The sequence below is a fragment of the Scyliorhinus canicula genome, chromosome 20, assembly GCF_902713615.1.
Source record: "Scyliorhinus canicula chromosome 20, sScyCan1.1, whole genome shotgun sequence".
Lineage (NCBI taxonomy): Eukaryota > Metazoa > Chordata > Chondrichthyes > Carcharhiniformes > Scyliorhinidae > Scyliorhinus > Scyliorhinus canicula.
This window is the reverse complement of record NC_052165.1, coordinates 55307784-55322501: the sequence shown is the minus strand read 5'-3', so window position 1 is coordinate 55322501 and position 14718 is coordinate 55307784. Positions and strand designations below refer to the sequence as shown.

General features: G+C 42.6%; 1 protein-coding gene across 9 annotated transcripts in view; it reads left to right on the top strand.

Moving 5' to 3' along the window:
• Positions 1-14718, top strand: part of erc1b (ELKS/RAB6-interacting/CAST family member 1b) — a 1169759-nt gene that overhangs the window by 44873 nt on the left and 1110168 nt on the right. For all 9 annotated transcript variants that reach the window (XM_038780204.1, XM_038780201.1, XM_038780203.1 and 6 more), the window contains exon 2: positions 3433-4237. In XM_038780204.1, coding sequence (XP_038636132.1) covers positions 3569-4237 — 669 coding nt within the window. In that variant the 5' untranslated portion in view covers positions 3433-3568. The remainder of the gene's footprint in view (positions 1-3432; positions 4238-14718) is intronic.

Below are 14718 nucleotides of genomic sequence, written 5' to 3'. Positions count from 1 at the left end.
TATGTAGCACTTGTGAAGGAGGTTCCTGGATACAAGAAACATTTAGGACATTCTGGAATCCGAGAGATATGTGCTGTGTTGTTCTGGTGCCTCACAAGGGAGGTTTATGCAGGGAAATGAGGCCTCAACTATCTTTCACATCTTTTGGACTGCATCCTCATCAGGAACTTCTCCTGACCCATTTACAGCCTTTTGGTCGATCAAGCTCATGATCATCAGTTGTTTTTTTTACCTCCAAGCATTTGGTAAAATGTTTGTTGAATTGGTTCCAAAGTATATACCAGTTCCAGAATTTCTGAATTCTCCCTTATTGTAATGTATTACAAATGTTAACGTTGGCAGCACAGTGGCGCAGTGGGTGAGCCCTGCTGCCTCATGGCGCCGAGGTCCCAGGTTCGATTCTGGGTCACTGTCCGTGTGGATTTTGCACATTCTCCTCGTGTTTGCGTGGGTTTCACCCCCACAACCCCAAGATGTGCAGGCTAGGTGGACTGGCCACACTAAATTGCCCCTTGGAAAATTGAATTGGGTACTCTAAATTTATTTAAAATTTATTTAAAAATATAAATGTTAAAGTTGAGTTAACATGGCTTTCAATTCAGAAGACAGGAGCATTATAATTCACATGGTATATCTGAATCAACATCTTTTGACAATTAAATTCAGTTTGGGCATTTCTGAATTCATTCATTTTTTAAAAATAAATTTAGTGTCCAATTAATTTTTTTCCAATTAAGGGGCAATTTAGCGTGGCCAATCCACCTACTCTGCACTTCTTTGGGCTGTGGGGGCGAAACCCATGCAAACATGGGGAGACCGTGCAAATTCCACACGGAAAATGACCCAGAGCCGGAATCGAACCTGGGACCTCGGCGCCGTGAGTTAGCAGCACTAATAACTGCACCACCGTGCTGCCCCTCAGGATTCATTCATGCTTGTTCCAGTTGATAATTAATTTGCTCCATCTCACTGAGGCAGTTTCCAGGGTTGTATGATGACGAGATTCCTGGGGTCAGAATTAACAAAAATAATTTAAATAAAAACATGGTAGTGTAATTAGGCATGACGAGATTGTGAAAGGACACTTCTGGCATGATAGCAATTATATCCTGTGTGCTAGTCTTAAAGGGAAACTATGAATATTGCATTATTGTATCGTGCAGCAAATATTTGTTATGGGAAGCACTTGTAAATCTTAAAGTTCCAGGATGACTTTGTTCAGTCATGTCTATTTTGGAAAATAAATCGGCTTCTTGATTTGTCACTGCCGTTGTCTTCCCAGATTGTTCATTCATTCTGCCTGTTGACTGATTGGAAAAATCCAAGATGTCTAGAATTGTCTTCATAGAGTGTTTAAATTATTAATATGATTTCCCAGAATAAGGAAAGCTTTGAGACTGTGAATGAGTTTGAATCTCTGGGACATCCCAACTATACCATGTTGCTATGGCAAAAGGTGATGCAGAGAGGTGCATGTTTACGGTATCAAGTTTATATGATGAAGGGGTTACATTATATGTGATTATATTCTCACATAGCGCGAGTTAATTCAATTAAGTGATGCCTGTTTCCAGAGGTAGCTTGTGCTTATAAACCCATTAACATTTCTACACCTGAACGGAGATTTGTAATCAGTATGTAATTGCCACAAACAAAAAAAACTCATCACTCAAAGATTCATAGTTTATGCATTCCCTGTTTTTATTGAATGCCCTCAAAAATATTTGATGTCTGTTATAATCTTGACATTAACTTGTAAATAATAAATCTGAACTCCCAGTTATTAACTGAAAAATATTTAGCACAAGATTTCATGTTTTAAAGAAAAACTTTTACTGTGCAAATGTTAAACAAGCCAATGCTACATTTTGTAAATGCTTAAGCCTGAGAATCTCTCTGGTCACACCATGTTCAATTTTTATTTCTACCTAAGTGTTCCACTAGACGTTAAAGGAACTTGAGAGTTCATTCACGTCTCCTGGGGCCAATCCAAAGCATGCTTCTCCATGGTATGAGATTTATTGAAGTCTTTCCACCAGCATATTCAACCAGGTGACACTCCAACTCTCCTTAAGCACCTCACTATTGTGGATGTATCAGGCCCAGAATGGGTCTAGCGGCACTCTTGCTTAATGACTCTAACTCAGAAATACCCCTGATTTCTCTTAGCCCTTTGCTTCTGGTTTGCAGCGTCTTCTCGCTCTCTCACTCTTTCCGCCTGTCTCCTCCAGGCATAAACTACCTGTTTCCAAGCTGACTAACAGTTTGAGAGAAAAAACACAAATATGCCCACAATAAAGTGGTACCTCCCTATGTAACCAGTTGCCATAGTAACATAGCAAAGGGGAGGCAGTGGTGTAGTGGTATTGTCACGGGTTAGTAATCCAGTGACCCTGGGAAATGCTCTGGGGACCTGGGTTTGAATCCCATTAGGGCAGATGGTGAAATTTGGATTCAGTAAAAATTTGGAATTAAAAGTCTAATGATGACCATAAAACCATAATAGAATGTTGCAAAAAACCATCTGGTTCACTAGTGTGCTTTCCTTGCTGGTCTGAATTATGTGTGGCCAAGAAAAATACTCTCTTCAAGGGCAATTAGGGGTGGGAATAAATATTGGTTGAGGGTACCTCAACTGAATCATGGATGACGCTCATATAATGACGTAAATAATATTGCTTTGTATTCCCAAAGGTAATGTGTGTTTTTAAAAAATATTTTTTAGGTAATGTGTGTTTGAGGTAAATATTGGGTAGTTCATAAATGAAAAGGCGCCATTGTTAATATTTTAATGTGAAATCTGCTGAAAATAAAGATTTGAAAATTCAGTCTCATTTTGTTTTGATGCCTTTTGGAAAAGCATGGAATTTGATCTGATCTTTTCTACTTTAATCAGTAGGTTTCTACGAATGCATGTACGAGGAAATTCTGTAATTGCACATGCCCATAGTGCACAAATGTTGGTAACTCCTTCCAATTCTTCTGCAAGGGAAAAATACGTGATTGAAATCTTGGTTTTTGTGACAGGCTGTAGTAGCCTTGAAACAAAAACTTTAATGGAGATAATGAAACTCGGAAGCCATGTTCGTACATTAATCCCTTTTATCAAATGTCAATCTTCCAATAATTTTTTAAAACTTTGGTCGTAATTTCAATAAATAACTATTTTAAATAGATTTTTGAGAGATTTGATTTGTTTGCACTTTCCTCTTGTTATACTTTCTTGAGTTAACATTGCTGTTGATAATGCAATGAAATTTTCCAATGTGAGAGAATCGGGATGTGGATTTGCACGTTTTGTAATGGCCAAAATTGAATACTCTCATAATGGGTGTAAGAAACTGTATTCTTTTGCTTAATTTATTTAATTTTAAGTTTAAAAGTTGAGAAATTGTATGAATGTTGTATTAATTTGTTTTTGTTTTTGAACAGATGAAACTTCAATGAACTGACATGGATGCAGTATAAAATGTGTGAAACCTGACAAATTTGCAAACATAAAGCCCAAAAAAAAGGATTCATTTTTGTTCAGTTCTGAATTACATATTTGGCTGAATTATTTTCAACCATGCATGGAAGTTCCCGCGCAGTGGGTAAGGTAGAGCAAAGTAACCAGAGTCCTGGACGCTCACCAAGATTGCCACGGTCACCCCGTCTGGGTCATCGTCGAACAAACAGCACTGGGGGCAATTCTAATACCAGTACTGCTGGTGGTGGTGGGAAAACCCTGTCCATGGAGAACATCCAGTCATTGAATGCTGCATATGCTACATCTGTCCCCATGTACATAAGTGATCATGACCATGTTGGTACAGATTCCCCGAAAGCAACCATGACATTGGGTAGAGCTGCTGGACGTTTACCTTTTGGTGTTAGGATGACCACCATGGGGAGTAGCCCTAACATTGCTACAACTGGTGTGGCCAGTGATACCATAGTTTTTGGAGAGCATCATCTGCCAACAGTAAGCCTAGCATCTACTGTACCACACTCGTTGCGGCAGGCGCGGGATAATACCATTATGGATCTGCAGTCACAGTTGAAGGAGATCCTCCGTGAGAACGATCTGCTTCGCAAAGAGGTTGATGTGAAGGAGAGTAAGCTCAGCTCATCAATGAACAGCATCAAAACTTTCTGGAGTCCGGAGCTGAAGAAGGAGCGAGCACTCCGGAAAGATGAAGTGGCTAAGATGACCATTTGGAAAGAGCAGTTTCGGGTCATACAGGATGAAAATCAGGTGAGCTTAACAATTAGTTTTTGGAGATGTAAAATAATGGAAGGAAATTCGTACAGTCTGCGGATAAAGTAAAATTTGATGAAGTAAAAAAAGCATAGTACTACAGATGATGAATGAAAGAAAAACAGAAAATGTTGGAAATGTTCATACTTCAGTCAGCTTCTGAGGAGAACAGATAGTTCATGCTTTGTGTGTGAAGCTTTTCAAATTTAAATTGATAAATACAATTTGTGAAGTGTTATCTAGAATCTCTTCCTTGTATGCAGCAGAACAATAAGCGGTAGGAATAAATCAAGTGCATCAAAATAAAATTTGCAGAAAATAGCCTATAAATTATATTATAGCGCATTCCATCATCAGAATTAGTATTTTCTTAGCCTTCAAGCTGGAATGGGATTTTAGAAATCAGAAATAAGATTTATTGTAAACCTGCTTAGGCTGGAACTCATGGCTACAGGGCGGTGAGCAACAGAGGACACAAGAAAGTGACACTGAAGCTCTCTGCTCTCTGTGCTTTTAGTCAAGAGAATTGCTTAAGTATTTTTCCATGCTAAGTCATTTTGGAAAGGAAAATACATATTCTGAATATAATTCTTTACTATTAGAAATGTTGCTGTCCTTTGATTAAGAAATATGCATAGGATGAGGGTGTTTATAATTTTCATGTTATTCGTTCATGTACCTTATTTATGTCAATAAGGAGTTGGTGCAGGGAGGTGTGAGAGAGGAAGACGGCTTTTGCACTATGTTTATAAATGTATTTACACTGTTTCTTCTGTTATTGTTATAAAACCATAAATACCTCAATAAAATGTTTATTAAAAAAAAGAAGTTGGTGCAATAAACTGGTTCAAGAAAATGTAAGTTACTGTTGTTATGTCTGGCAATCAGAGTAAAAATGTTTGATTTGGTATTGCTACTGTTATTCAAGAAGCTAGTTCCAGTGAAAATTGTCTTGAGTTTATTTGAATAAATTGCATCTCTTGAGTGAGGTATCGTTTGTGAACTTATAATAGATATTGATTGCATGGTATTGGTCATTTGAGTCAGGATATGCAGTTTTATCTTGAGGTTACTTGTACCTCACAACCATGATTAATTACACTTCAGATTATTGGCTGCAGGGCACTTGAGAGGATGTGGCAAACGTGACAGATGCTATGACAATGCAAGTATGTTGTCCATCTGTCTCTGCCTCAGCCCCACACCCCCTCTCCACTTGTGATCCCTCAGTATCTCCTGACTAGGCTTTGGGCATCTTCCAAATGTCTCCCGTTTGGTTCAGTGTGAATTGTCATGGTGTACTTCCTACATAAAATTCAATTCACTCCATGTAATACCCAGCAAATGTTGAGTGTACTGGATACAGCAAAGACTATGGATGCTGACAACTTGTGCTCCAGAACTAGCTGCGCTCCTATAATTGCTGTTCCTGTGTACAGCTTCAATACTTAAAAAAAAAATGTTTTCAATTGTTTTTCACAACTTTTATGTTACATATTTCAGTTTGCACGATTAGTTTACAGGTTTGATAGCCACACATTGTGTTTGGGAAGGCAACTAAGGAAAGACTGACGTGACACGACCAATATGGAATAAAATACAACAAGGGAATGTATAAACAAACATAGATCACTGAGCGAACATACAAACAAACACTGATCACTATACATATTTACAATTATTTATTTCTCCCCTTTCAATGGCTGTGGGACCCATACGGTTGTTGGTCTGCCTTGGCTACCCTTTCTGATGCTGACCCACACACTTTACTGGTTGCAACTTGGAACAGGTCTTGGAACAAGTTGGTGAACAGCTTCCATGTCTTTTGGAAGTCCTCATCTGACCCATGCATGGCAAATTTTATTTTCTCCAGTTGGCCAGCCAGTCTGTGGCTTTGGGTGGTTTCGCCGATCGCCAGCCAAGCAGGATTCTTCGGCAGGCGATTAGGGAGGCAAAGGCTAGGGCATTGGCCCCTCTCCCCATAAAGAGTTCTGGCTGGTCTGATACCCCGCCGACTGCCACTTTTGGGCTTGTCTCCACCCTCATCCCCTCCACTTTGGACATTGCCTCAAAAAAGATCAGAACCCACCAGTCCGGGGCAAGTCGGGCCTCCCTGGGACCGTTCGCATTTGTTACAGCTACAACATTGCTCAACAATGTGGGAAAATTTCCCTGATATATTCAGTCGAAAAAATGTGGGATAAATTCAATCCTGCCAATAACCGCCCAATCAGTAAACTCTCAATGATCTGCAAAGTAATGGAAGACTGCTATCAAGGGTCTGTAAAGACTTCTTGATTTCAAATTTCATCAGAGCCATCATCTAAACAATTAGAAAATGGGCACTAAATACTGTTCTTACAGTGACATTTATCTTCTGTGACTGATTAAAAAATGAAAGGAACTGAGCAATTGCAAGGTTTCACAAGGGTCCAAATGAGGTTCATGAGTTTGGTGAGTGAATGAGTAAAATTCTACATTTTAAAATATTGGGAATCATTTCCTCATTTTCGGGATTGAATACTGCAAGTGAATGGCTTCCTAATAACAGAATGGCAATGTTGTTTAGTGTAGTGTACAGGTGAGGTGGAGCTGGAGTGTGAGTTTGGATCATTATGTGCAGCTGTTGCCATTTTCATAGAATTTACAGTGCAGAAGGAGCCAGTCCAGTCCTTCGAGTCTGCACCGACCCACTGAAAGAGCACCCTACTTAAACCCACGCCTCCACTCTATCCCCATATCCCGATAACCCTACTTAACCTTTTGGACACGAAGGGGCAAATTTAGCATGGCCAATTACCCTAATCTGCACATCTTTGGACGTTGGAGGAAACCAGAGCACACGGAGGAAACCCACACAGATACAGGGAGAATGTGCAGGCTCCACACAGACAGTGACTCGAGGCCGGAATTGGACCCAGGTCCCTGGAGCTGTGAGGCAGCAGTGCTAACCACTGTGCAACCGTGCCACCCCAATTTTAATGTTGTACAATCTCCTTTTATGTTTTGCATCATTTTTTAATTTTATATTGCTCCTCATCAATTTCCTGAACATTGCACAGAGGAGTTGAGAACAAGTATTGCTTTTAGGTTGCGCCTTCAAAACTTCTGCATTGCGGGTCTGCCGGAGGATACTGAGGGCAGGAGCCCCACGGAGTACGTGGCCCAGATGCTGGGCAAGCTTGGATTGGAGGCGATAGCTTCCCAAGCCCCCAGAAGTGGACAGAGCCCACTTGTCACTCCGGCCAAAGCCCAAAGCTAGGAGCAGCTGCAGGCCATCATCGTGAAACTGCACTGGTACCAAGTCTGAGAAAAGATCCTGAATGGGCAAGACACACACGGTCCTGTAAGTGGGAGTGACACTCAAGCCGTGGGGCAGAGTTGGCCAAGTGCCTGGCGGAATTCAACGCAGCCAAGGTGGCCCAATACAAAAGCCAGGTGCGGTTTAGGATGCTGTATCCCTCCAAACTCTGGGTGACTTTCCATGTGAAGGAAAGTACCGGCAGAAGCAGACAGTTCTGTGCATAGACACGGGCTGGGAAGGCATTGCCCCAGCAGTGAACTCGCTCTTGTTTGTGGGGGGAGGGGAGAAAGGTGTGTGTGGGGAAGGGGCACACTAGCAGGTGAGTTAGCACAGGGAAGCGGGAGGGGCGATCGTGGCACAATTTCTGATCGGGAGCGAGTGACTAGCAAGAGGGGGAAAGGAAACACTAGATGGGGGAAAGTAGGGGGACAAACAGGAGGGAAAGAGGCTGCTGGGTGTGGGGGGTGCGGCAGACAGGCCTAGGGGAGAAGCCGAGGCATGGGTAGTACGCTGGTTATGACCGATCGCACATGGGGACATGTCACTGAAGACACCATCTTGGTTGGCTCTTGGACAACAGGAAGCCCCAGAGTGCAGGAGCGCAGCAGTTGGTGGGTATGGTGACACCGGCGCAGGGACCCGACCTTTGTGGAGAACAGTGTCTGTGGCCATCTTGGATTGCCCTCAAACAAAGGGAAACCCCAGAATGCAGGGCAGCATCCACAAGGTAAGTATGATTGACCCTGCAGGAAGGGAGAGACAGAAATCCCCCATCAAAATAGTCACTTTACAGCTCGGTGAAAAGATCCCGAGTCTTTGTCCAAAGTCTGAGAGCCGGCATAGTCTTCTTCCAGGAAACTCACCTGAGGGAGAAGGATCGACTGTGGGTAAGAAAGAGCTGGGTGGGACAGACTTACAGATCGTGCTGTGGGACGAGGGCTTGGGGAAGGTGGCCATACTGATCAACAGAGGACAGCATTCACAGCAAAGAGGGCAGTTACGGACCATGGGGCACGATATGTCATAATTAGCTGTGCCCCCCACAAGGCGGGGGGTCATTGGCCACTCATGAGCGGGAGACCAGCGACCCGTAAAACAAGACCCACCCTCTCCCCTCTGCCAGAAGATTAGGGTTAGGGTCTGGATGGAAGAAGTTCGTCATGAGGGAACTGGAAGATATGAAGGAGGAGGTAAAGGCAGAAATCAAGGTGGCAGTGACGGAAGCGCGGTGGCCCTCAACAGAATGGGAAAGAGGCTAGAGGCCTAGGGGAACGCTATCAAGGAACTGGAGAAAGCCTCGACAGACCAGAACGACCGAATCATAGTCTTGGAGGCCGAAGGAAAGAGGTTGGTGGGGACACGGGGGAACCTGAAGGAGAAGGCGGAGGAGCAGGAAAACTGGTTGAGACGCCAGAGCATTAAGATAGTGGGCCTGCCAGAAGGAACCAAGGGCAGGGATCCAACAAACTACGTGGCCCAGATGCTCAGGTACCGAGTGGTGAGATTCAGTTTCCCCTTTCTCTATCAACCTTAAATTCTACTGAGTTATGGTCACTGTTTTCAAAATGCTCCCCCAGTGAAACTTCATCCACTTGCCTCACTTCATTCCATAAAATTGCATCCATCACCACCTCCCTTGTTGGACTTTCTATGTGTTAGCATAAAAAGCTCTCCTGGACGCATTTTTTTTTTTTTTTTTTTTTTAAATTTAGATTACCCAATTATTTTTTCCAATTAAGGGGCAATTTAGCGTGGCCAATCCACCTAACGTGCACATTTGTGGGTTGTGGGGGCGAAACCCACGCAGACACGGGGAGAATGTGCAAACTCCACACGGACAGTGACCCAGAGCCGGGATCGAACCTGGGACCTCAGCGCCGTGAGGCGGTTGTGCTAACCACTAGGCCACCGTGCTGCCCTACTCCTGGACGCATTTTAAGAATTTTTCCCCTCCCTGTTAATATTGGGGAAGTTGAAATCCCTGACTATTATTACCTAATTTTCTTACAATTTTCAGAGATTTTCCTACATATCTGGCTTCCATCTCTCCTTGATTGTGGGCTCCCAGCAATGTGATCGCCCCCTTTCTGTTAATTAGTTCTACCCATGTGGCTTCATTTGAGGAACCTACTAAGATATCATCCCTGACAACTGCCGTGATGTTCTCCCGAATCCTCTTTTATCTCCCCCTCTATCACGCCTGAAACCTCTATACCGTGGGACGTTCAGCTGCCAGTCCGCCCTTCTTTCAACCGAGTTTCTGTGATTGCAATCATGTTATAATTCCTTGTGCTGATCGACACTGAATTCATCAGTCTTATTTGCATTGAAATAAATGCAGTTTCGCCTGCCAATCCTCCCATGTGCCTTATCATACCCTTGTCTGCTCTGCCCATTGGACTTGCCTGGTTTATCCTTGAGTAACTTGATTAAAGTTTAAAAATTTTTGGCAAACTGATAGGTAGATAGAGTGAATCTATTTATTTTGTTCAGTACATACGGTGTTAGGGGTAATAGCCAAAAATAATAAGCAAAATAAGGAAACACATCTGTACACGGAGTAGTAGAGGTTTCAAATTTCTCGTGCAAACAGCGATTGATGCTAGATCAATTTCACGTCTAAAACTGAGACTGAAATTGTTTTGTTTATCAATGGTATGAAGAGATATGGGACGAAGGTAGGTCTATGTAGTTAGATCACAGATTAGTCATAATCTCACAGAACGACAGCTGTTCCTGTGTTCCATTTCATGTAAACAATCAAGTCCACATTTGCATCTAAAAGAGAAAACCCTATTATTGTTTTGCTGGTACGAGACTTGATATCTCAGTGCAAGCGCAGACCTGTGCGGTCTGTCATATTTTGGTCCAGGAGTCAGAAGACTCAAAAAGGCGGTTGAAGTCGTAGATGATGTTAAATTGGGTTATGAGGAAGCAACAGTTTAAATACGATACATACGAAATAACCGGTAATTTGTCAGGATTGGACAAATTGATGAGGAAAAAGGGATTGCGGATCTCTGTGGCTGGCTACGGTCTCCGAAGAGACCAGTTTACTGGTTCCAAGCTGAACAAACAGACAGATGAAGCTTGAGCTGATGACAGTGTCTTCTCTTCTTGAGATAGCCATAATGTAAGGCTGAAGCCACTCATGATCACTTTACAAAACTCTTTCCTATGCGAAGTGATTTTTGTCCCGAGAGATCCCGTTTTTTATATACTTTATTTCTCCGGAGGGGAGGAGGGGGGGCGGGGGGCAGAGACTTACTCAAAAGTATGAATATTAGTTATTTGATATTTTCTGTACAGATATTTATTAGTTAAGGGTATTGAGATATAGAGCAAAGATAAGTAAATGGAGTTGAGGGATGATCAACTGCAAACTAATTGAATGAGGAACAGGCTCGAGGGACTGACTGGTCTACTACTGTTCTGGGTATAAATTGTTTTTTGAATCCTAATTTGAAGTCATTATGTTGTAATTGGTTCTTTATCCATGAGTTCATTATCCTTTGTTGTGTGGGAGTGTAATGAAGGATGTATGAAAGTTTACCCTTATCATATCCTTGTCTGCTCTGCTTATGTTTTGTGAAGATAATCAAAAAATGAAAAGATTGTCTGAGAATGCATAGTGGAGTGATCGGCTGTACTGTAGAATGAATCATGACAACAAAGTTGATTAACTGTAGTTGAATAGTGAGCTAAGTCAGTTAATGAGCAGTGCATGAATTGTAGCTGTTACACTACCGATGCAAACAATGGTACAAAATGAGTATGTGGTATAGCTGCAGTTTGGGGACAATGGACAGGATTTACTGAGCAGTCCACTGCGTGTTTCGTGATGGCGGGAGGTGGCGCGCCATTGGCTGGCAGTGATCTTCTGGTCCCGCCATTGTCAATGGGGTTTCTCATTGAATGCATTGCTCGCTACCAGGAAACCCGTGGTGGGGGTGCGCTGTCGGCAGTGTTGGAAGATCCCACTGGTGTGAACGGCTGGAAAATCTCACCCATATCATTGCTCTTTTGGGGTCTATAATGTGGTAATTAGGAGATTTTCTTTTTCATTGTTGGACATAACTAAACAACAGCCTTTCTGCAGAACATTCCCTCTTAATATTTTGTCCCTTCCTGTGCTCTGGAAACACAATAGAGTCTACTGTCTATTGACCAGCAATAAATTTAATTCAAAAAGCTAACAGTGATTTTCCCAGCAGCCCCAAAGAAGCTTGAGATTCTGCAATGTGTGGCCCGAATGAAAAGACCTTTTGTACAAAAATAAGAGAAAAGTATCAATTGAGTAAAATTGCTATGTGTAATGAAGATGCAGGATAATGGAAGGAAAGCAATTCTCGGACAAAATTTGAACAAATGCATGTGTCAGTTTCTCAGTAGTTCAAAGGAAATTCCAGTGAATTTTTTAGAAACACAATGGCCAAATCTTGTCACTGCGTTTGTAAATTTCACTGAATCAACGCTGCTGTGCATTTCTATTGGGGTCTTCCAAGTGCGGTATTCATAGAATTGCGCAGTGCAGTGTCCATCAGAGAACTATGTCAGAGCGGTGTAGAGTTGGGGAAAGATGGGGCTTGTTAATTTTTAGGACACTAGATGCCATAAGTAAGTTTAAAGGTTCATTTTGAATGTTGATAAATAGATGGGTGGGGGGATTGAGTGGGTAGTCGGGTCGGGATGTTCGGATAGTCAGGATGGTAGTTGGCTTGGGTCGTGGCATAGTCTGGTTGGGGAGCTTTAGCTGAATGGTAGTCGGGTTGAAGGCTTGGTTGGATGGGATTAGGGGAGTGATCAATGTGAATGGTCAGGAGGGTCAATTGTGTAGTTTTCCTGATTTTAAATTAAGTTTTAATCTGTAACAATTCCTTGGTAATTTTTCAGGTAAGTTCTGTGGAACTGTCCACACAGTTAGAGTGTCGCCATTTGCAGAGGGCCTCTGGAATCATGAGAATTGCACGTCAGAAATGTATGCTTCCCAGGCAGTTTCCACACAAGATTCACAGGGTCCCAACGTGCTGGTTCTTAGAAAGGTATATCCACTTAGCCTCACTCTCTAAACTTCTCCAGAGCCCGATAATTCATCCAACTCATTTAGTTGCAAAGTATTGAACTGCTTCGTTATGTGTTGTCCAAGAATCCAAAAAATAAGAAGGTGGCCAACCCCCTTCATTTACTGTAGTGAGCAGTGACAATAAATGATTTTGAAGATGATGTACTGATCTCAATTTCATATGCTTATTTTCCACTGTATTTCAAATAGCTTTTGGTCACTTTTTGCTTGTTTGGATTATTTGATTGTATTTTAAGCAACAGTTTGCAATTGATCTTCATTGTGTACTAACGATCTGTACACAGTATCCATAGGGAAAGAAGCATTTCTCACTTCAGCTGGGATGGGGGTCAAGAAGGGCAGTTGGATGTTGAGTTCAGTGGGAATGGGGTCTGCGAGCACGGATTGGTCTTGTAGGTAAGATGAGCTTGGGAAATCTTCCAATTTGCTATATTGCATTCACTCCTCCCAATGTGGTCTCCTCTATATCAGACAGATCAATCGCAGACTGGGTGATTGCTTTGCTGAGCATCTCCGGTCTGTGCGCATTCAGGATCCTGACCTTCCTGTTGCTTGCCATTTTAACAAAACACTCTACTCCCATGCCCACATGTCTGTCCTTGGCCTACTGCAATGTTCCAGTGAAGCACAACACAAATTGGAGGAACAACATCTCATCTTCCGGTTAGGCACGCTACAGCCTTCTGTCTCAACATCGAATTCAACAACTTCAGATGATGAGCTCCACCCCACCTCAACCCATTTGTTTTCATCCCATTTCATTTTAACTGTCTTTTACCATTTCTTTCTTTCGTAATATATATTAACCACCCCCCCCCCCCCCCCACACACACGATCTTATCCACCCTTCCTTACCCGTTCTCCATTTTGCTTCCCCCTTCCCCTCCCCCCACATCTACATCTGTCAGAGTTTACCCTCTGATGTCAGTTTCTCTGGCCTTTCACATCTTTTGTTCTCTCAGGGACTGCCATTAGTACTCTTCCCCCTTGGTTTCAGTGGCTATTAGCACCTGGTTTCCCTGGGTTTCAGTGGGTATGACTCATCTTTCATTCTCACTCCGCAGTATAAATATTTCCCACTTTGTCGGTTACCTTTGACAAAGAGTCATTGGACTCGAAACGCTAGCTCTTTTCTCTCCCTACAGATGCTGCCAGACCTGCTGAGATTTTCCAGCATTTTCTTTATGGTCCTCTCAGCACCTGCCCTGTCAAGTCACCTCAGAATCTTGGATGTTTGTTAATATAAGAACTAGGAGCAGGAGTAGGCCATCTGGCCCCTCGAGCCTGCTCCGCCATTCAATTAGATCATGGCTGATATTTTGTGGACTCAGCTCCACTTTCCGGCCCGAACACCATAACCCTTAATCCCTTTATTCTTCAAAAAACTATCTATCTTTACCTTAAAAACATGTAATGAAGGAGCCTCAACTGCTTCACTGGGCAAGGAATTCCATAGATTCACAACCCTTTGGGTGAAGAAGTTCCTCCTAAACTCAGTCCTAAATCTACTTCCCCTTATTTTGAGGCTATGTCCCCTAGTTCTGCTGTCACCCGCCAGTGGAAACAACCTGCCCGCATCTATCCTATCTATTCCCTTCATAATTTTAAATGTTTCTATAAGATCCCCCCTCATCCTTCTAAATTCCAACGAGTACAGTCCCAGTCTACTCAACCTCTCCTCATAATCCAACCCCTTCAGCTCTGGGATTAACCTAGTGAATCTCCTCTGCACACCCTCCAGCGCCAGTACGTCCTTTCTCAAGTAAGGAGACCAAAACTGAACACAATACTCCAGGTGTGGCCGCACTAACACCTTATACAATTGCAACATAACCTCCCTAGTCTTAAACTCCATCCCTCTAGCAATGAAGGACAAAATTCCATTTGCCTTCTTAATCACCTGTTGCACTTGTAAACCAACCTTCTGTGACTCATGCACGAGCACACCCAGGTCTCTCTGAACAGCGGCATGGTTTAATATTTTATCGTTTAAATAATAATCCCGTTTGCTGTTATTCCTACCAAAATGGATAACCTCACATTTGTCAACATTGTATTCCATCTGCCAGACCCTAGCCCATTCACTTAACC